We start from the raw sequence: 12,370 nt of genomic DNA on the forward strand, positions 1-12,370 counted from the left end.
TCTACAACTACCTGAAGGGAGGTTGTAGACAGGCAGAGGTTGGTCTCTTCTCCCAGGCACCCAGCACCAGCACAAGAGGACACAGTTTCAGGCTGCACCAGGGGAGGTTTAGGCTGGAGGTTAGGAGGAAGTTCTACACTGAGAGAGTGATTGCCCATTGGAATGTGCTGCCTGGGGAGGTGGTGGAGTCACCATCACTGGAGGTGTTCAGGAGGAGACTTGATGGGGTGCTTGGTGCCATGGTTTAGTTGATTAGGTGGTGTTGGATGATAGGTTGGACATGATGATCTTGAGGGTCTCTTCCAACCTGCTCTGGTCTATTCTATTCTATTCTATTCTATTCTATTCTATTCTATTCTATTCTATTCTATTCTATTCTATTCTATTCTCCCCACTGCCTCTGTGCCTCTTCAGAGAGAGACTGGTTTTGTATTCTTGCTTTTTCCCCCCTCCCATCCATCCTTGTTCCTTGTCCTTGTGAACCTTACCTGCTATTGTTATATATATATATATTGTTTAAAGAAAACTCTTTACCTCCCTACTTCCAAGCCAACTCCAAATTATTGCTTGGTGGATTTGCTTCTTCCCTTTCCTTTTTTTCCTCTCTATTGGGTGGGAGGAGGGGGAGAGCAGTGGAGAGATTCTCAGCCTTGCCCCCATCTGAGCTCTTAACTCCCAGTTAAGGCTCAAACCACTACAATGATTTGGCTTGTCTGAGCAATGCCCACTTTGACTCTGTTTGAAGACTGGAATGACATGTGTAGAAGTGTGACCAGCATGACAAGGGAGGTGACTCTCCTTCTCTACTCCACTCTGGAGAGACGTCACCTAGACCACTGCGTGGAGCTCTGGGGCCCCCAAGACAAGAAGGACATGGAACTACTGGAGAAGGTCCAGAGGAGGCCATGATGGTCAGATGGCTGGAGAGCCAACCCAGTGGGGGCAGACTGGGAGAGCTGGTTCTGTTCAACCTGGAAAAGGCTCCAGAAAGTCCTCAGCACAGCCATCCAGTACCTGAAAGGGGTATAGGACAGGTGCAGATGGACTTCTTACAAGGCCTTGGAGTGACAGGATGAGGGGCAATGGCTTTGAGCTGGAAGAGTGCAGATATAGACTAGAGATGAGGAAGGAATTCTTGACAGTGAGGGTGGTGAGACACTAGAACAGGTTGCCCAGGGAGGCTGTGGATGCTCCCTGCCTGGAGGTGTTCAAGGGCAGGTTGGATGGGGCCTTGAGCAACCTGGGCTAGTGGGAGGTGGTTCAGAGGTGCCATGTGCCCAAGGGCTGTATCCAGACAGAGTGTCCCTGGTGTCATGGGAAGTGCAGGTCTAGGTTTCTGGAGCCTGACTGCAGGTTCCTAGACAGACTAGAGAATACAGAATTAACCAGGTTGGAAAAGACCTTTGAGATCATCAAGTCCAACCTATCACCCAGCACCATCTAACTAAACCATGGCACCAAGGACCTCATCCAGGCTCTTTTTAAACACTTCCAGTGAGGGTGACTCCACCACCTCCCTGGGCAGCACATTGCCAATGGCCAATCTCTTTCTGTGAAGAACTTCCTCCTAACATCCAGCCTAAACCTCCCCTGGCACAGCTTGAGACTGCCGTCCCTGCCCATGGCAGGGGAACCAGATGATCTTCAAGGTCTCTCCCAAGCCAAACCATTTCAGGCACGTAGGAAAGTCCTGTGAGAGCTGTGAGTGCTTTGCTATCTGGCACTGCTAAATCATTACAACGTTGCTGGCAATCAGTCTGCTGGAACTTAAATCCTTGTCCTCACTAAATCTATAAACATCTTGGAAGCAATGAGACAGAAATGTGACAGATAGGATAAACATGGACGTGTGCAAGCCTAACAGTGCCAAAGAGCTGGGGTTTTGTTTGCACCCACAAGGGCTTGGAGAAGCAATAAGAAAGTTCATTACAAAAAGCATTTCTTTGAGTAACTCTTCAATAAACTGGAGAAAGAAAGAAAGTGTTTTGATTAAGTGCTGTCTAGCAAGTCACAGCCAGGAGAACACTTAGGGCCTTACAAAGCCTTACTGACAAGAAAGCACATCTTGCCTGTTTGGAGATATTCCCAAAGGGGTCCAATTTTCAATCATTAGTGATAGTGCTAAGGGGTGAGGGACAGCTGAAAGTGCTTTTAGCTGATAAAAAGGAGGGAGGAAAGAAGGGAAAAGAAAGAATGAAATGGATGAGCAAGGCATTGCATTGTGTGCCACTGAACGAGGAACAAAACAGCTCATGGCCAGACACCTGAAATCCTTCAAAGCCACAAAGAGTCTGTCCACAAAGGGAGCGCTAAAGGATGGGTGAGGGACCTCCACAAGGAGCATTTTGGCTAGCAGGAAGAGATTCTTGGCAGTGAGGCTGGTGAGACACAGAAAGAGGCTGCCCAGGGAGGTTGAGCCAGAAGTGTGCCCAGGTGGCCACAAAGGCCAATGGCCCTTTCCTAGCTGTATTTCCAAGTGGAACCATCACTCCTATCAAGCTGTTATCCCAGCCACTCTCTTTCTCCAAGTGCACAGCAGCAGTAATGCATCATGGAATTGACAGGGTTGGAAGGGACCTCAAGGAGCAGACAGTTCCAACCCCCCTGCCATGGGCAGGGACACCTCACACTGCAGCAGGTTGCTCACAGCCACAGCCAGCCTGGCTGCAAACACCTCCAGGCAGGAGGCTTCCACCACCTCCCTGGTGTCAACTCCATTGTCTTGACTTCTTGAATACAAAACATGGGGCAAGAACAAACAAATAAATGGCCATGGGGATGGACTCCATCTCCAGAGGCCCCTTCCAGCCTCCACCATCCTGTGACTCTGTCAGCTGGTTGCTATATCAGTGTCACTGTCAGTGACTGCAAGCAAGCAAACATTCCTGGCCTGTACCAGTCCTAACACCAAGAAACTTTTCTAATTAGCATGGAATCATGGAATTATCAGGCTTGGAAAGGAACTCAAGGCTCAGCCACTTCCAACCCCCTGCCATGGGCAGGGACACCTCACACCACAGCAGGTTGCTCACAGCCACATCCAGCCTGGCTGCAAACACCTCCAGGCAGGAGGCTTCCACCACTTCCCTGGGCAACCTGTGCCAGGCTCTCACCACCCTCATGGGGAACAACTTCTTCCTCACATCCAATCTCAATCTACCCACTTCTAGTTTTGCTCCATTCCCTCCAGTGCTATCACTATCTGGCACCCTCAAAAGTCCCTCCCCAGCTTTCCCATAGCCCCTTTCAGATCCTGGAAGGCCACAATGAGGTCTCCTCAGAGCCTTCTCTTCTCCACACTCCACAACCCCAACTCCCTCAGTCTGTCCTCACAGCAGAGCAGCTCCAGCCCTCTGCTCATCCTCCTTCCAGCACCTCCAGATCCTTCCTGTAACAGAGGCTCCAGAACTGGACACAGAGCTCCAGCTATGGTCTCAGCGCAGCGGAGCAGAGGGAGAAGTTTCAACCAACCATAAAGAACCTAAATAACTGATTTATGTTTTATTACAAGTTTTGAGATTTGCAGTTACAAGTCAAGAGTTCATCAGCTTTTGATCAAAGGTTCCAAAGCAAAACACCCCAAAACAAAACAGAGAGCTGCAACATAAACCCAAAGCAGAGAGCCCAGGGTTGTCAGTGCAGAGTGGATCTCACTTGCCTCAAGCAAGGATGGGAGCCTGTGGGAGCAAGGCAAATTTGCTGGGGCAGGGAAACACACACACAGAGACAAAAACACAAACCAAGGCACTGCTGGGACACAGTGTTCAAAAACACACAAAGAAGCAAACAAAAAAAGGCAGGTTCAAAAGAGATGAGATAAATAGCAAAGGAAATGGAAAATGACTGTGACAGAAGCTGAAGAGACAGCCCTCAGCAGTTGGTGGGGAACAGAAGCTTCAGACAAAACAAGGCATCCAGACAGGAATAAACATCTCAACGAAAACAAATTCAGGAGGTACAGCAGTAGCCAACACAAAGCCAAACCTGCAGACGGTTACAAAGTTTAGATGAGAGCAAGCCCCAAATAGTTTTCCTTTGAAGCAAACTTGGGGCAGGTCAAAGGTGGCCTGTTTCCAATGGAATGCTTAAAAAAAGGTTCCAGAACTAACAAGGACCAAAATCAAATCATTTTCTTGATCCCAGGGGACTCTGTAATTGAATCCTTTCCCTTGACAGTTCATCCACATGTTAAAGGAGGACAGCTGAAGATGCAGATGCCCTGCTAGTAGAAGACAAATTCATAGACTCAGAGAATTGTTAGGGTTGGAAGGGACCTCAAGGAGCAGACAGTTCCAATGCCTCTGCCATGGGCAGGGACACCTCACACTACAGCAGGTTGCTCACAGCCACATCCAGCCTGGCTGCAAACACCTCCAGGCAGGAGGCTTCCACCACCTCCCTGGGCAACCTGTGCCAGGCTCTCACCACCCTCATGGGGAACAACTTCTTCCCAACATCCAATCTCAATCTACCCATTCCTAGTTGTGCTCCATTCCCCCCAGTCCTATCACTCCCTGACACCCTCAAAAGTCCCTCCCCAACTTTCTTGGAGCCCCCTTCAGACACTGGAAGGCCACAATTAGGTCTCCTCAGAGCCTTCTCTTCTCCAACTCCCTCAGTCTGTCCTCAATAGCAGAGCAGCTCCAGCCCTCTGCTCATCCTCGTGGCCCTTCTCTGGACACCTTCCAGCACCTCCACATCCTTCCTGGAACAGAGGCTCCAGAACTGGAGGCAGTACTCCAGGTGGGGTCTCAGCAGAGCGGAGCAGAGGGGGAGAATCACCTCCCTTGACCTGCTGGTCACAGTCCTGTCAAAACTCCTCACACAAAATACTACAGAGCTAGAGGCCCCATGGCTTCATAAGCCACAGGATGGTCCTAACAAGGAATTAGCATTAGGATTTCATGTCATGGACATGTTCCTGTGTGACCTTCTCTAGGTGAACCTGCTTTGGCATGGAGGTTGGACTCAACGACCACCAGAGGTCCCTTCCAAGCCCTGCCACTGCATGACACACTGTAGACACCAGACACTTCACATCATGCAACAAACCCCTACGGGCTGACAGGAATATAGAAAGGCACTGCTTTGGTTTTTAAACTCAAAGCTCTTCAGACCCAAACAAGCTGAAGGCTGAAGGAGTACTCATGGAGGGACCTCGACCGACTGGACAGATGGGCAGAGTCCAACGGGATGGCATTCAACAAGTCTAAGTGCCAGGGGCTGCACTTTGGCTATGGCAACCCCATGCAGAGCTACAGGCTGGGGACAGAGTGGCTGAGAGCTGCCAAACAGAGAGGGACCTGGGGGTGCTGATTGACAGCCGCCTGAACATGAGCCAGCAGTGTGCCCAGGGGGCCAAGAGGGCCAAAGGCATCCTAGCCTGCATTAGGAATAGTGTGGCCAGCAGGAGCAGGGAAGTCATTGTGTCCCTGTACTCTGCATTGGTTAGGCCACACCTTGGGTCCTGTGTCCAGTTCTGGGCCCCTCAGTTCAAGAAGGACATTGAGAGACTTGAAGGTGTCCAGAGAAGGGCAACAAGGCTGGGGAGGGGTCTGGAGCACAGCCCTGTGAGGAGAGGCTGAGGGAGCTGGGGTTGCTTAGCCTGGAGAAGAGGAGGCTCAGGGGTGACCTCATTGCCCTCTACAACTACCTGAAAGGTGCTTGTAGCCGGGAAGGGGTTGGTCTCTTCTCCCAGGCAACCAGCACCAGAACAAGGGGACACAGTCTCAAGCTGCGCCAGGGGAGGTTTAGACTTGAGGTGAGGAGGAAGTTCTTCACTGAGTGAGTCATTCGTCATTGGGATGTGCTGCCCAGGGAGGTGGTGGAGTCCCCATCCCTGGAGGTGTTCAAGAGGGGATTGGACGTGGCACTTGGTGCCATGGTCTAGTCATGGGGTCTGTGTTGATAGGTTGGACTCGATGATCCTCAAGGTCCTTTCCAACCTTAGTTATACTGTGATACTGGGATACTGGGAGGGGTCTGACCATGAGTTTGTCCTGTGCATGAACTCCTCTACAAGCTTCCACAGTTATCTGCCAGCAGAGACAGGATATGAATCTAAGCGACAACTCAAGTTTGATCCTGCAAAGCTATTGCAATAAGCTGGGCTATGTTTTGTTACAAAATAAGTGGCTTCTTTTTAACTGCTCTACAGGCTATGGTAAAAAAACAGGGAAGTACATCCATCATTAAAAAAAGAAAGAAGTCCCTTAGTAATAAAAATCCCATAAACCCCATCCAAAAGGAACTGTCATGTCCATCCAAAAATCATAGAATGGCCTGGGTTGGAAAGGAGCTCTAAAGCTCATCCAGTCCAACCCCCTCTGCAGTCAGCAGGGACATCCTCAACTAGATCAGGTGTTCAGGAGGAGACTTGACAGGGTGCTTGGTTACATGGGTTAGTTGATTAGGTGGTGTTGGATGATAGGTTGGACTTGATGATCTTGAAGGTCTCTTCCAACCTGGTCTATTCTATTCTATTCTATTCTATTCTATTCTATTCTATTCTATTCTATTCTATTCTATTCTATTCTATTCTATTCTATTCTATTCTACTCTACTCTACTCTACTCTACTCTACTCCATTCTATCAGGTTGCCCAGAGCCCTGTCAATCTGCACTTTGAATATCTCCACAACCACCTTCTTGGGTAACCCTAACCTAAGCTGTGTCTGTACCACTGAATCATAGAATCATCAAGATTGGAACAGACCTTTAAGATCATTGAGTCCAACCATAACCCAACTCTCATGACCACTCACCTATTTCCGGAAGCACCACACAAAACCACTCTCAGTTTTGACCAGAAGCAATAAAGCTGGTCAGAAATGTTGGTCAGGAGCTCGTCAGCTGAGGTGCAGCACTTCATTAGTGCCACTATTAACTCACGACCACCCTGCCTACCTGCAGGTCACCACAGCAACCTTCTCTGGAACATAACCTGTGCTGCTCAGCCCCTGCTGATCTCTGCTCTCTTCCCTCACTCAGAAGTGAAGGAGATGGCAGTGGACTTGACCTGAATAACAACATGCAAACAGTTGTGCACCACAATGACCTGCAGCAGCGACCTTGCTTGTACAGGCAGGGATCCAATTCCCAGCATAGAAAAGAACCACTTCCATCTCATTATAACAAACACTGCCCATTCCCCATGCTGCCAGCTAAACTCACTGACCAACAGGCAGACCAAAGTGCCCAAATCATGAGGTAGAGCTCTACAGCTAAGAACCCCTGTGAGAGCAAATGAACAAAATACAGCAACTTTCTTGCTGAGGAGTAACTCACTTAAAACTAACATGAAAGAGGAAAACCAACAACAACAACAAAGAACAATGAAGAGTGATGCTGACTTTGAGACGTCAAAGCACCACTTGAAACCACAAACACACCAACCCAAGCAGGTGTGCAGGGACAGCATGCAGATTTCCCCTCTGCTTTGAGGAGTCTCACACAAATCACAGCAGGATACATCAACAGCTGTCCAAGCCCGACCCCAGATCTATTCTGGATTCAAAACTCAACTGTGTTACACACGTGATTTCAATGTGCTGCTGGCTGACCATGCAAGGGAAAGCATGAATTTCAGTGCAGTCTACAGAGAGAGAATGTGAAGGCTGTAATGTAAGTGAAAAATGGCCATGTTGCTAAGATAAGGCCCCAACCACCAATCTCATTGTCAAGCCTGGCCATCTGTCAGCACAAACCTGATTTACTGCATATAATACTGCTAGACTTGATTACTACTCTGTTGTTAGAAAAGGCTCCTGGTTCTGAGCACAACAGAAGCTACTTTCTTGCAACACAAAAAGGGTTAACAAACCACCCCCTCAGAAGCCAAGCTTTATGAGACTGGGTTTCAGAACTTGAAACTGAATTTCACCCAGCCTCAATGTCACTGACAGACTAAATCCCTTCACTAGTAAATATTAAAACCAGGGAAACACACACACACACACACACACACAAAATGAAGAAACAGGTACAATTATAGTAAGTAATATCAGTTGCACCCTGTAAGTAAGGCTGCTTGCACTGCTGGATGCTCATTGATTTATGGAGGATGGTTTGATGATGGGCAATTGCAAACAAGGTTGGAAAAGGCACTTTAGGAAGCATTCATACAATATTCATTTAAAAAAAACCCACAACCACTAATAAAGAGGCCACTTTGCTTCCTTTGCTAACATCTGGACATCCAAACTATATGCAAGAAAGGGACCTGAGGGTGCTGACTGACAGCTACCTAAACATGAGCCAGCAGTGTGCCCAGGGGGCCAAGAAGGCCAAGGGCATCCTGGCCTGCATCAGGAACAGTGTGGCCAGCAGGAGCAGGGAAGTCATTGTGCCCTGTGCTCAGCACTGCTTAGGCCACACCTTCAGTCCTGTGTCCAGTTCTGGGCCCCTCAGTTTAAGAAGGACATTGAGAGACTTGAAGGTGTCCAGAGAAGGGCAAGGAGGCTGGGGAGGGGTCTGGAGCACAGCCCTGTGAGGAGAGGCTGAGGGAGCTGGGGTTGCTTAGCCTGGAGAAGAGAAGGCTCAGGGGAGACTTTCTTCCTCTCTCCAACTCCCTGAAGGGAGGTTGTAGCCAGGTGGGGGTTGGGCTCTTCTCTAAAGTAACCAGCACCAGAACAAGAGGACACAGTCTCAAGCTGTGCCAGGGGAGGTTTAGGCTGGAGGTGAGGAGAAAGTTCTTCCCAGAGAGAGTTGTTAGCCATTGGAATGTGCTGCCCAGGGAGGTGGTGGAGTCCCTATCCCTGGAAGTGTTCAAGAGGGGACTGGATGTGGCACTTGGTGCCATGGTCTAGTCAGGAGGTCTGTGGTGACAGGTTGGACTTGATGATCTTTGAGGTCTCTTCCAACCTTGGTGATTGTGTGATTCTGTAATGACCTGAAGCATCCTTAGAGGAGGGGCTGCAAGCAAGACAAACAGCAATGCCACAACTCCTGGTGGTGTAACACCTCAGGTGAGTGCACCTAATCCAACTCTCCCTCCCTCCCACAAGCCAGGAGAGAAATGTCTGTGTCTGAGATTCATCCTTCACATCAAATACCCACTGAGCACACCAGCTGCAGGTACTTTCTCAGGTTAATCAAACAAATCAAATAACAGCATCCAGTAACAACAAGATGATTTTTTCCCTCTAAACAGCAGTCCTACACTGCAGGTGGTTTTGTCCCATAGTGAGCAAGCAGCAGAAAAAAAACACCCCACATCCTGAGCAGCTGCTCATTAGGTGAGCACCAGTCTGCCTGCACAGCAAATGTCAGCTGGAGAAAACCACAGTTAACCATCATGTAATTAGAGACAGTAACACAGGCACACCAGAAAAAAAAAACCAGGAGGGAAGACAGCTACAAATTACCCTGGCACAGGCAATTTATTTCTAGGAGTTTATCATTTTAGATGCTCCTGGACTTTAACCTCACTCTTTCTTCTAATGAGGCTTTATTTTCCAGCTTATTTTTTCCCTATTAAACACTAACAGATCGCTTTGAACCCTCACCTCCTGCTGAAATCCCCAGCCCCAAGTAATTACTTATTCTCAATGAATTCATAGATTCACAGAACGGTTTGGGTTGGAAGGGACCTCGAAGATCATCCAATTCCAAACCCCCTGCCGTGGGCAGGGACACCTCCCACCAGCCCAGGCTGCTCAAAACCTCATCCAGGAGCAGGTTCATCCAACCTGGTCCTGAACACCACTAGGGAGGGGGCAGCCACAGCCTCCCTGGGGAAACCTGTTCCACCCTCACTGGAAAGGATTTCTTCCTCATCTCCAGTCTCAATCTCCCCTCTCCCAGCTCAAAGCCATTGCCTCTTGTCCTGTCACTCTCAGCCCTTGTCAAAAGTCCCCCCCCCAGCCCTCCTGTAGCCCCTTCAGGTACTGGAAGGCTGCTCTAAGGTCTCCCTGGAGCCTTCTACTTCTGCAGGCTGAACAGAGCCAACTCTCTCAGTCTCTCTCAGCCCTGTGATCATCTTAGTGACCTCCTCTGGACCCTCTCCAGCAATTCAATGCATCACTTCATTTAAAAAGGCCCTGGGAGAGCTCTTTCTCAGAACAAACCAAAACAAACACAAACTGTCCAGGACCTCACCACAAACCCTCCAAAGCAGTGAGACTTCCTTGCAACTTACCTGATACTCGTTGGGCCAGAAAGTGCTGACGGCCAGCTCCGCTCGCAGCCAGTCTTTGCCGGTGGAGCCGGTGACATTCCAGATGGGATTAGCCAGTGGCCCTTTGTTCACCCTCACCAGGATGTTCAAAGTGCCTGGGTTTGCTCCATTCTTGCTGTACAGAAGGTAGCTGAAATCGATGCAGTGAGTATCATTTTCTTTCATGGTGGGAAGCTGCAGGCGAGTCTTTTCTCCGGGGTCGTGGTCTGAGGAAATCACGATCATGTATGACCCTAGAGAGGGGAAGAGAGGGAGAGGGGAACAGAAGAAAAGCAAAACAGCAGTGAGGGAAAAGCTAAACAAGAAATGGATCATTCACTGCGAAACAGACTGGGGTTACACAGGGTCTCACATCCCGAATTCTCACACTCCCTGCAGCAGGAAATCCAGCAAGCTAGAAAAATGCCTGCAAACCACCACTGAAGGAGCATCTCCATGGAGCCCTGAGCATCCATCTAGGTGCTTCCACCTGCAAACTTTTTGTCTTTTCCATTTCAGGAGCAGATAATTGGAAACGGGATCACGGATGGACTGAGTAAGAACAACGAAAAGAGCAAAGGCTCGTCAGTATTCTGAGGTCACTGAGGTCACAATTCCCTCAACCTGCTCCAGCAAGCTTCCAGAAAATGAAAAATAGAATCATAGTATCAGTCAGGGTTGGAAGGGACCACAAGGATCATCCAGTCCCAACCCCCCTGCCATGGGCAGGGACACCCCACACTAGATCAGGCTGCCCAGAGCCTCATCCAGCCTGGCCTTAAACACCTCCAGGGATGGGGCCTCGACCACCTCCCTGGACAACCCATTCCAGGGCTTCACCACTCTCATGGGGAAGAATTTCCTCCTCACCTCCAGCCTGAATCTCCCCACCTCCAGCTTCATTCCATTCCCCCTAGTCCTATCACTGCCTGAGATCCTGAGCAGTCCCTCCCCAGCCTTCCTGTAGCCCCCTTCAGATCCTGGAAGGCCACAATGAGGTCACCTCGGAGCCTTCTCTTCTCCAGACTGAACAGCCCCAACTCCTTCAGTCTGTCCTCACAGCAGAGCAGCTCCAGCCCTCTGCTCATCCTCCTGGCCCTGCTCTGGACACCTTCCAGCACCTCCACATCCCTCTTGTAATAGGGGCTCCAGAACTGGAGGCAGGACTCCAGGTGGGGTCTCCCCAGAGCTGAGCAGAGGGGGAGAATCACCTCCCTTGCCCTGCTGGCCACACTTCTCCTGCTGCAGCCCAGGAGCTGATTGGCTTTCTGGGCTGCAAGTGCACACTGAGAGCTCCTGGTGAGCTTCTCCTCCCCCAGCACCCCCAAGGCTCTCTCCTCAGGGCTGCTTTCCAGCCAGTCCCTGCCCAGCCTGCATTTGTGCCTGGGCTTGCCTCCACCCAGCTGCAGGACCCTGCCCTTGCTCTTCTTGAACCTCCTGAGGTTGGCTTGTGCCCACCTCTCCAGCCTGTCCAGGTCCCTCTGGATGGATCCCTTCCCTCCAGCCTGTCTGCTGCACCACACAGCTTGGTGTCATCAGCAAACCTGCTGAGGGTGCACTCAGTGCCACTGTCCATGGCACCCACAAAGATGTTGAACAAGCCTGGTCCCAGGAGTGATCCCTGAGGGACTCTGCTTGTCCCTGGCCTCCACTGGGCCATGGAGCCATTGACAGCCACTCTTTGGGTGCAGCCATCAAGCCAGTTCCTTATCCATCTAGTGGTCACCCATCACACCCATGTGTCACCAGCCTGGAGCCCAGGATGTGGTGTGGGACAGTGTCAAAGGCTTTGCCCAGGGCCAGGTAAAGGACATCAGTTGCTCACCCCTCAGCTATTGTAACAAAAGCCACATTCTTCAGTGCAGCACTTTTTCCAACCCAGAAAAAGAGGCACAGTTTAATTTTAGATACCCTGGCAATAGAAATAGCTCCCTTAGAACACCGAGCCACGTTTGGCCTGAAAAGTCAGGTTTCCTGCTCCGTTTGCTGGTGGATTTGAGGGAATTACAGGAGTTTCTATAGATGGAAGAAAGCCCATCTTGTAAATTCATTTTGTACATACCACAGAAGACAGAACAAGCTGAGCCTGCCTGTCTAGCTACAAAGGCAGAAAGCAGAAGTTTAAACAGGTGAGACAGGATGTAAAGCCGGGACCGTTTGTCCTGCTGCTCTGCAGAATGAACAGCAAAGACAGGGCTACCACCAAAAGAGGTG

The 12,370-nt window shown here is 50.0% G+C and overlaps 1 protein-coding gene across 9 annotated transcripts in view; it reads right to left on the reverse strand.

The window, feature by feature from the left end:
* The window catches only part of PTPRK (protein tyrosine phosphatase receptor type K), a 595,004-nt gene that overhangs the window by 400,469 nt on the left and 182,165 nt on the right, over positions 1-12,370 (reverse strand). For all 9 annotated transcript variants that reach the window (XM_068167885.1, XM_068167878.1, XM_068167884.1 and 6 more), the window contains exon 3: positions 10,139-10,410. In XM_068167885.1, the coding sequence (XP_068023986.1) occupies positions 10,139-10,410 (272 nt within the window). The remainder of the gene's footprint in view (positions 1-10,138; positions 10,411-12,370) is intronic.

Source organism: Melanerpes formicivorus, unplaced genomic scaffold (assembly GCF_026170545.1).
Source record: "Melanerpes formicivorus ecotype bairdi unplaced genomic scaffold, bMelFor1.0.p_v2 SCAF_124, whole genome shotgun sequence".
NCBI classification, from domain to species: Eukaryota; Metazoa; Chordata; class Aves; order Piciformes; family Picidae; genus Melanerpes; species Melanerpes formicivorus.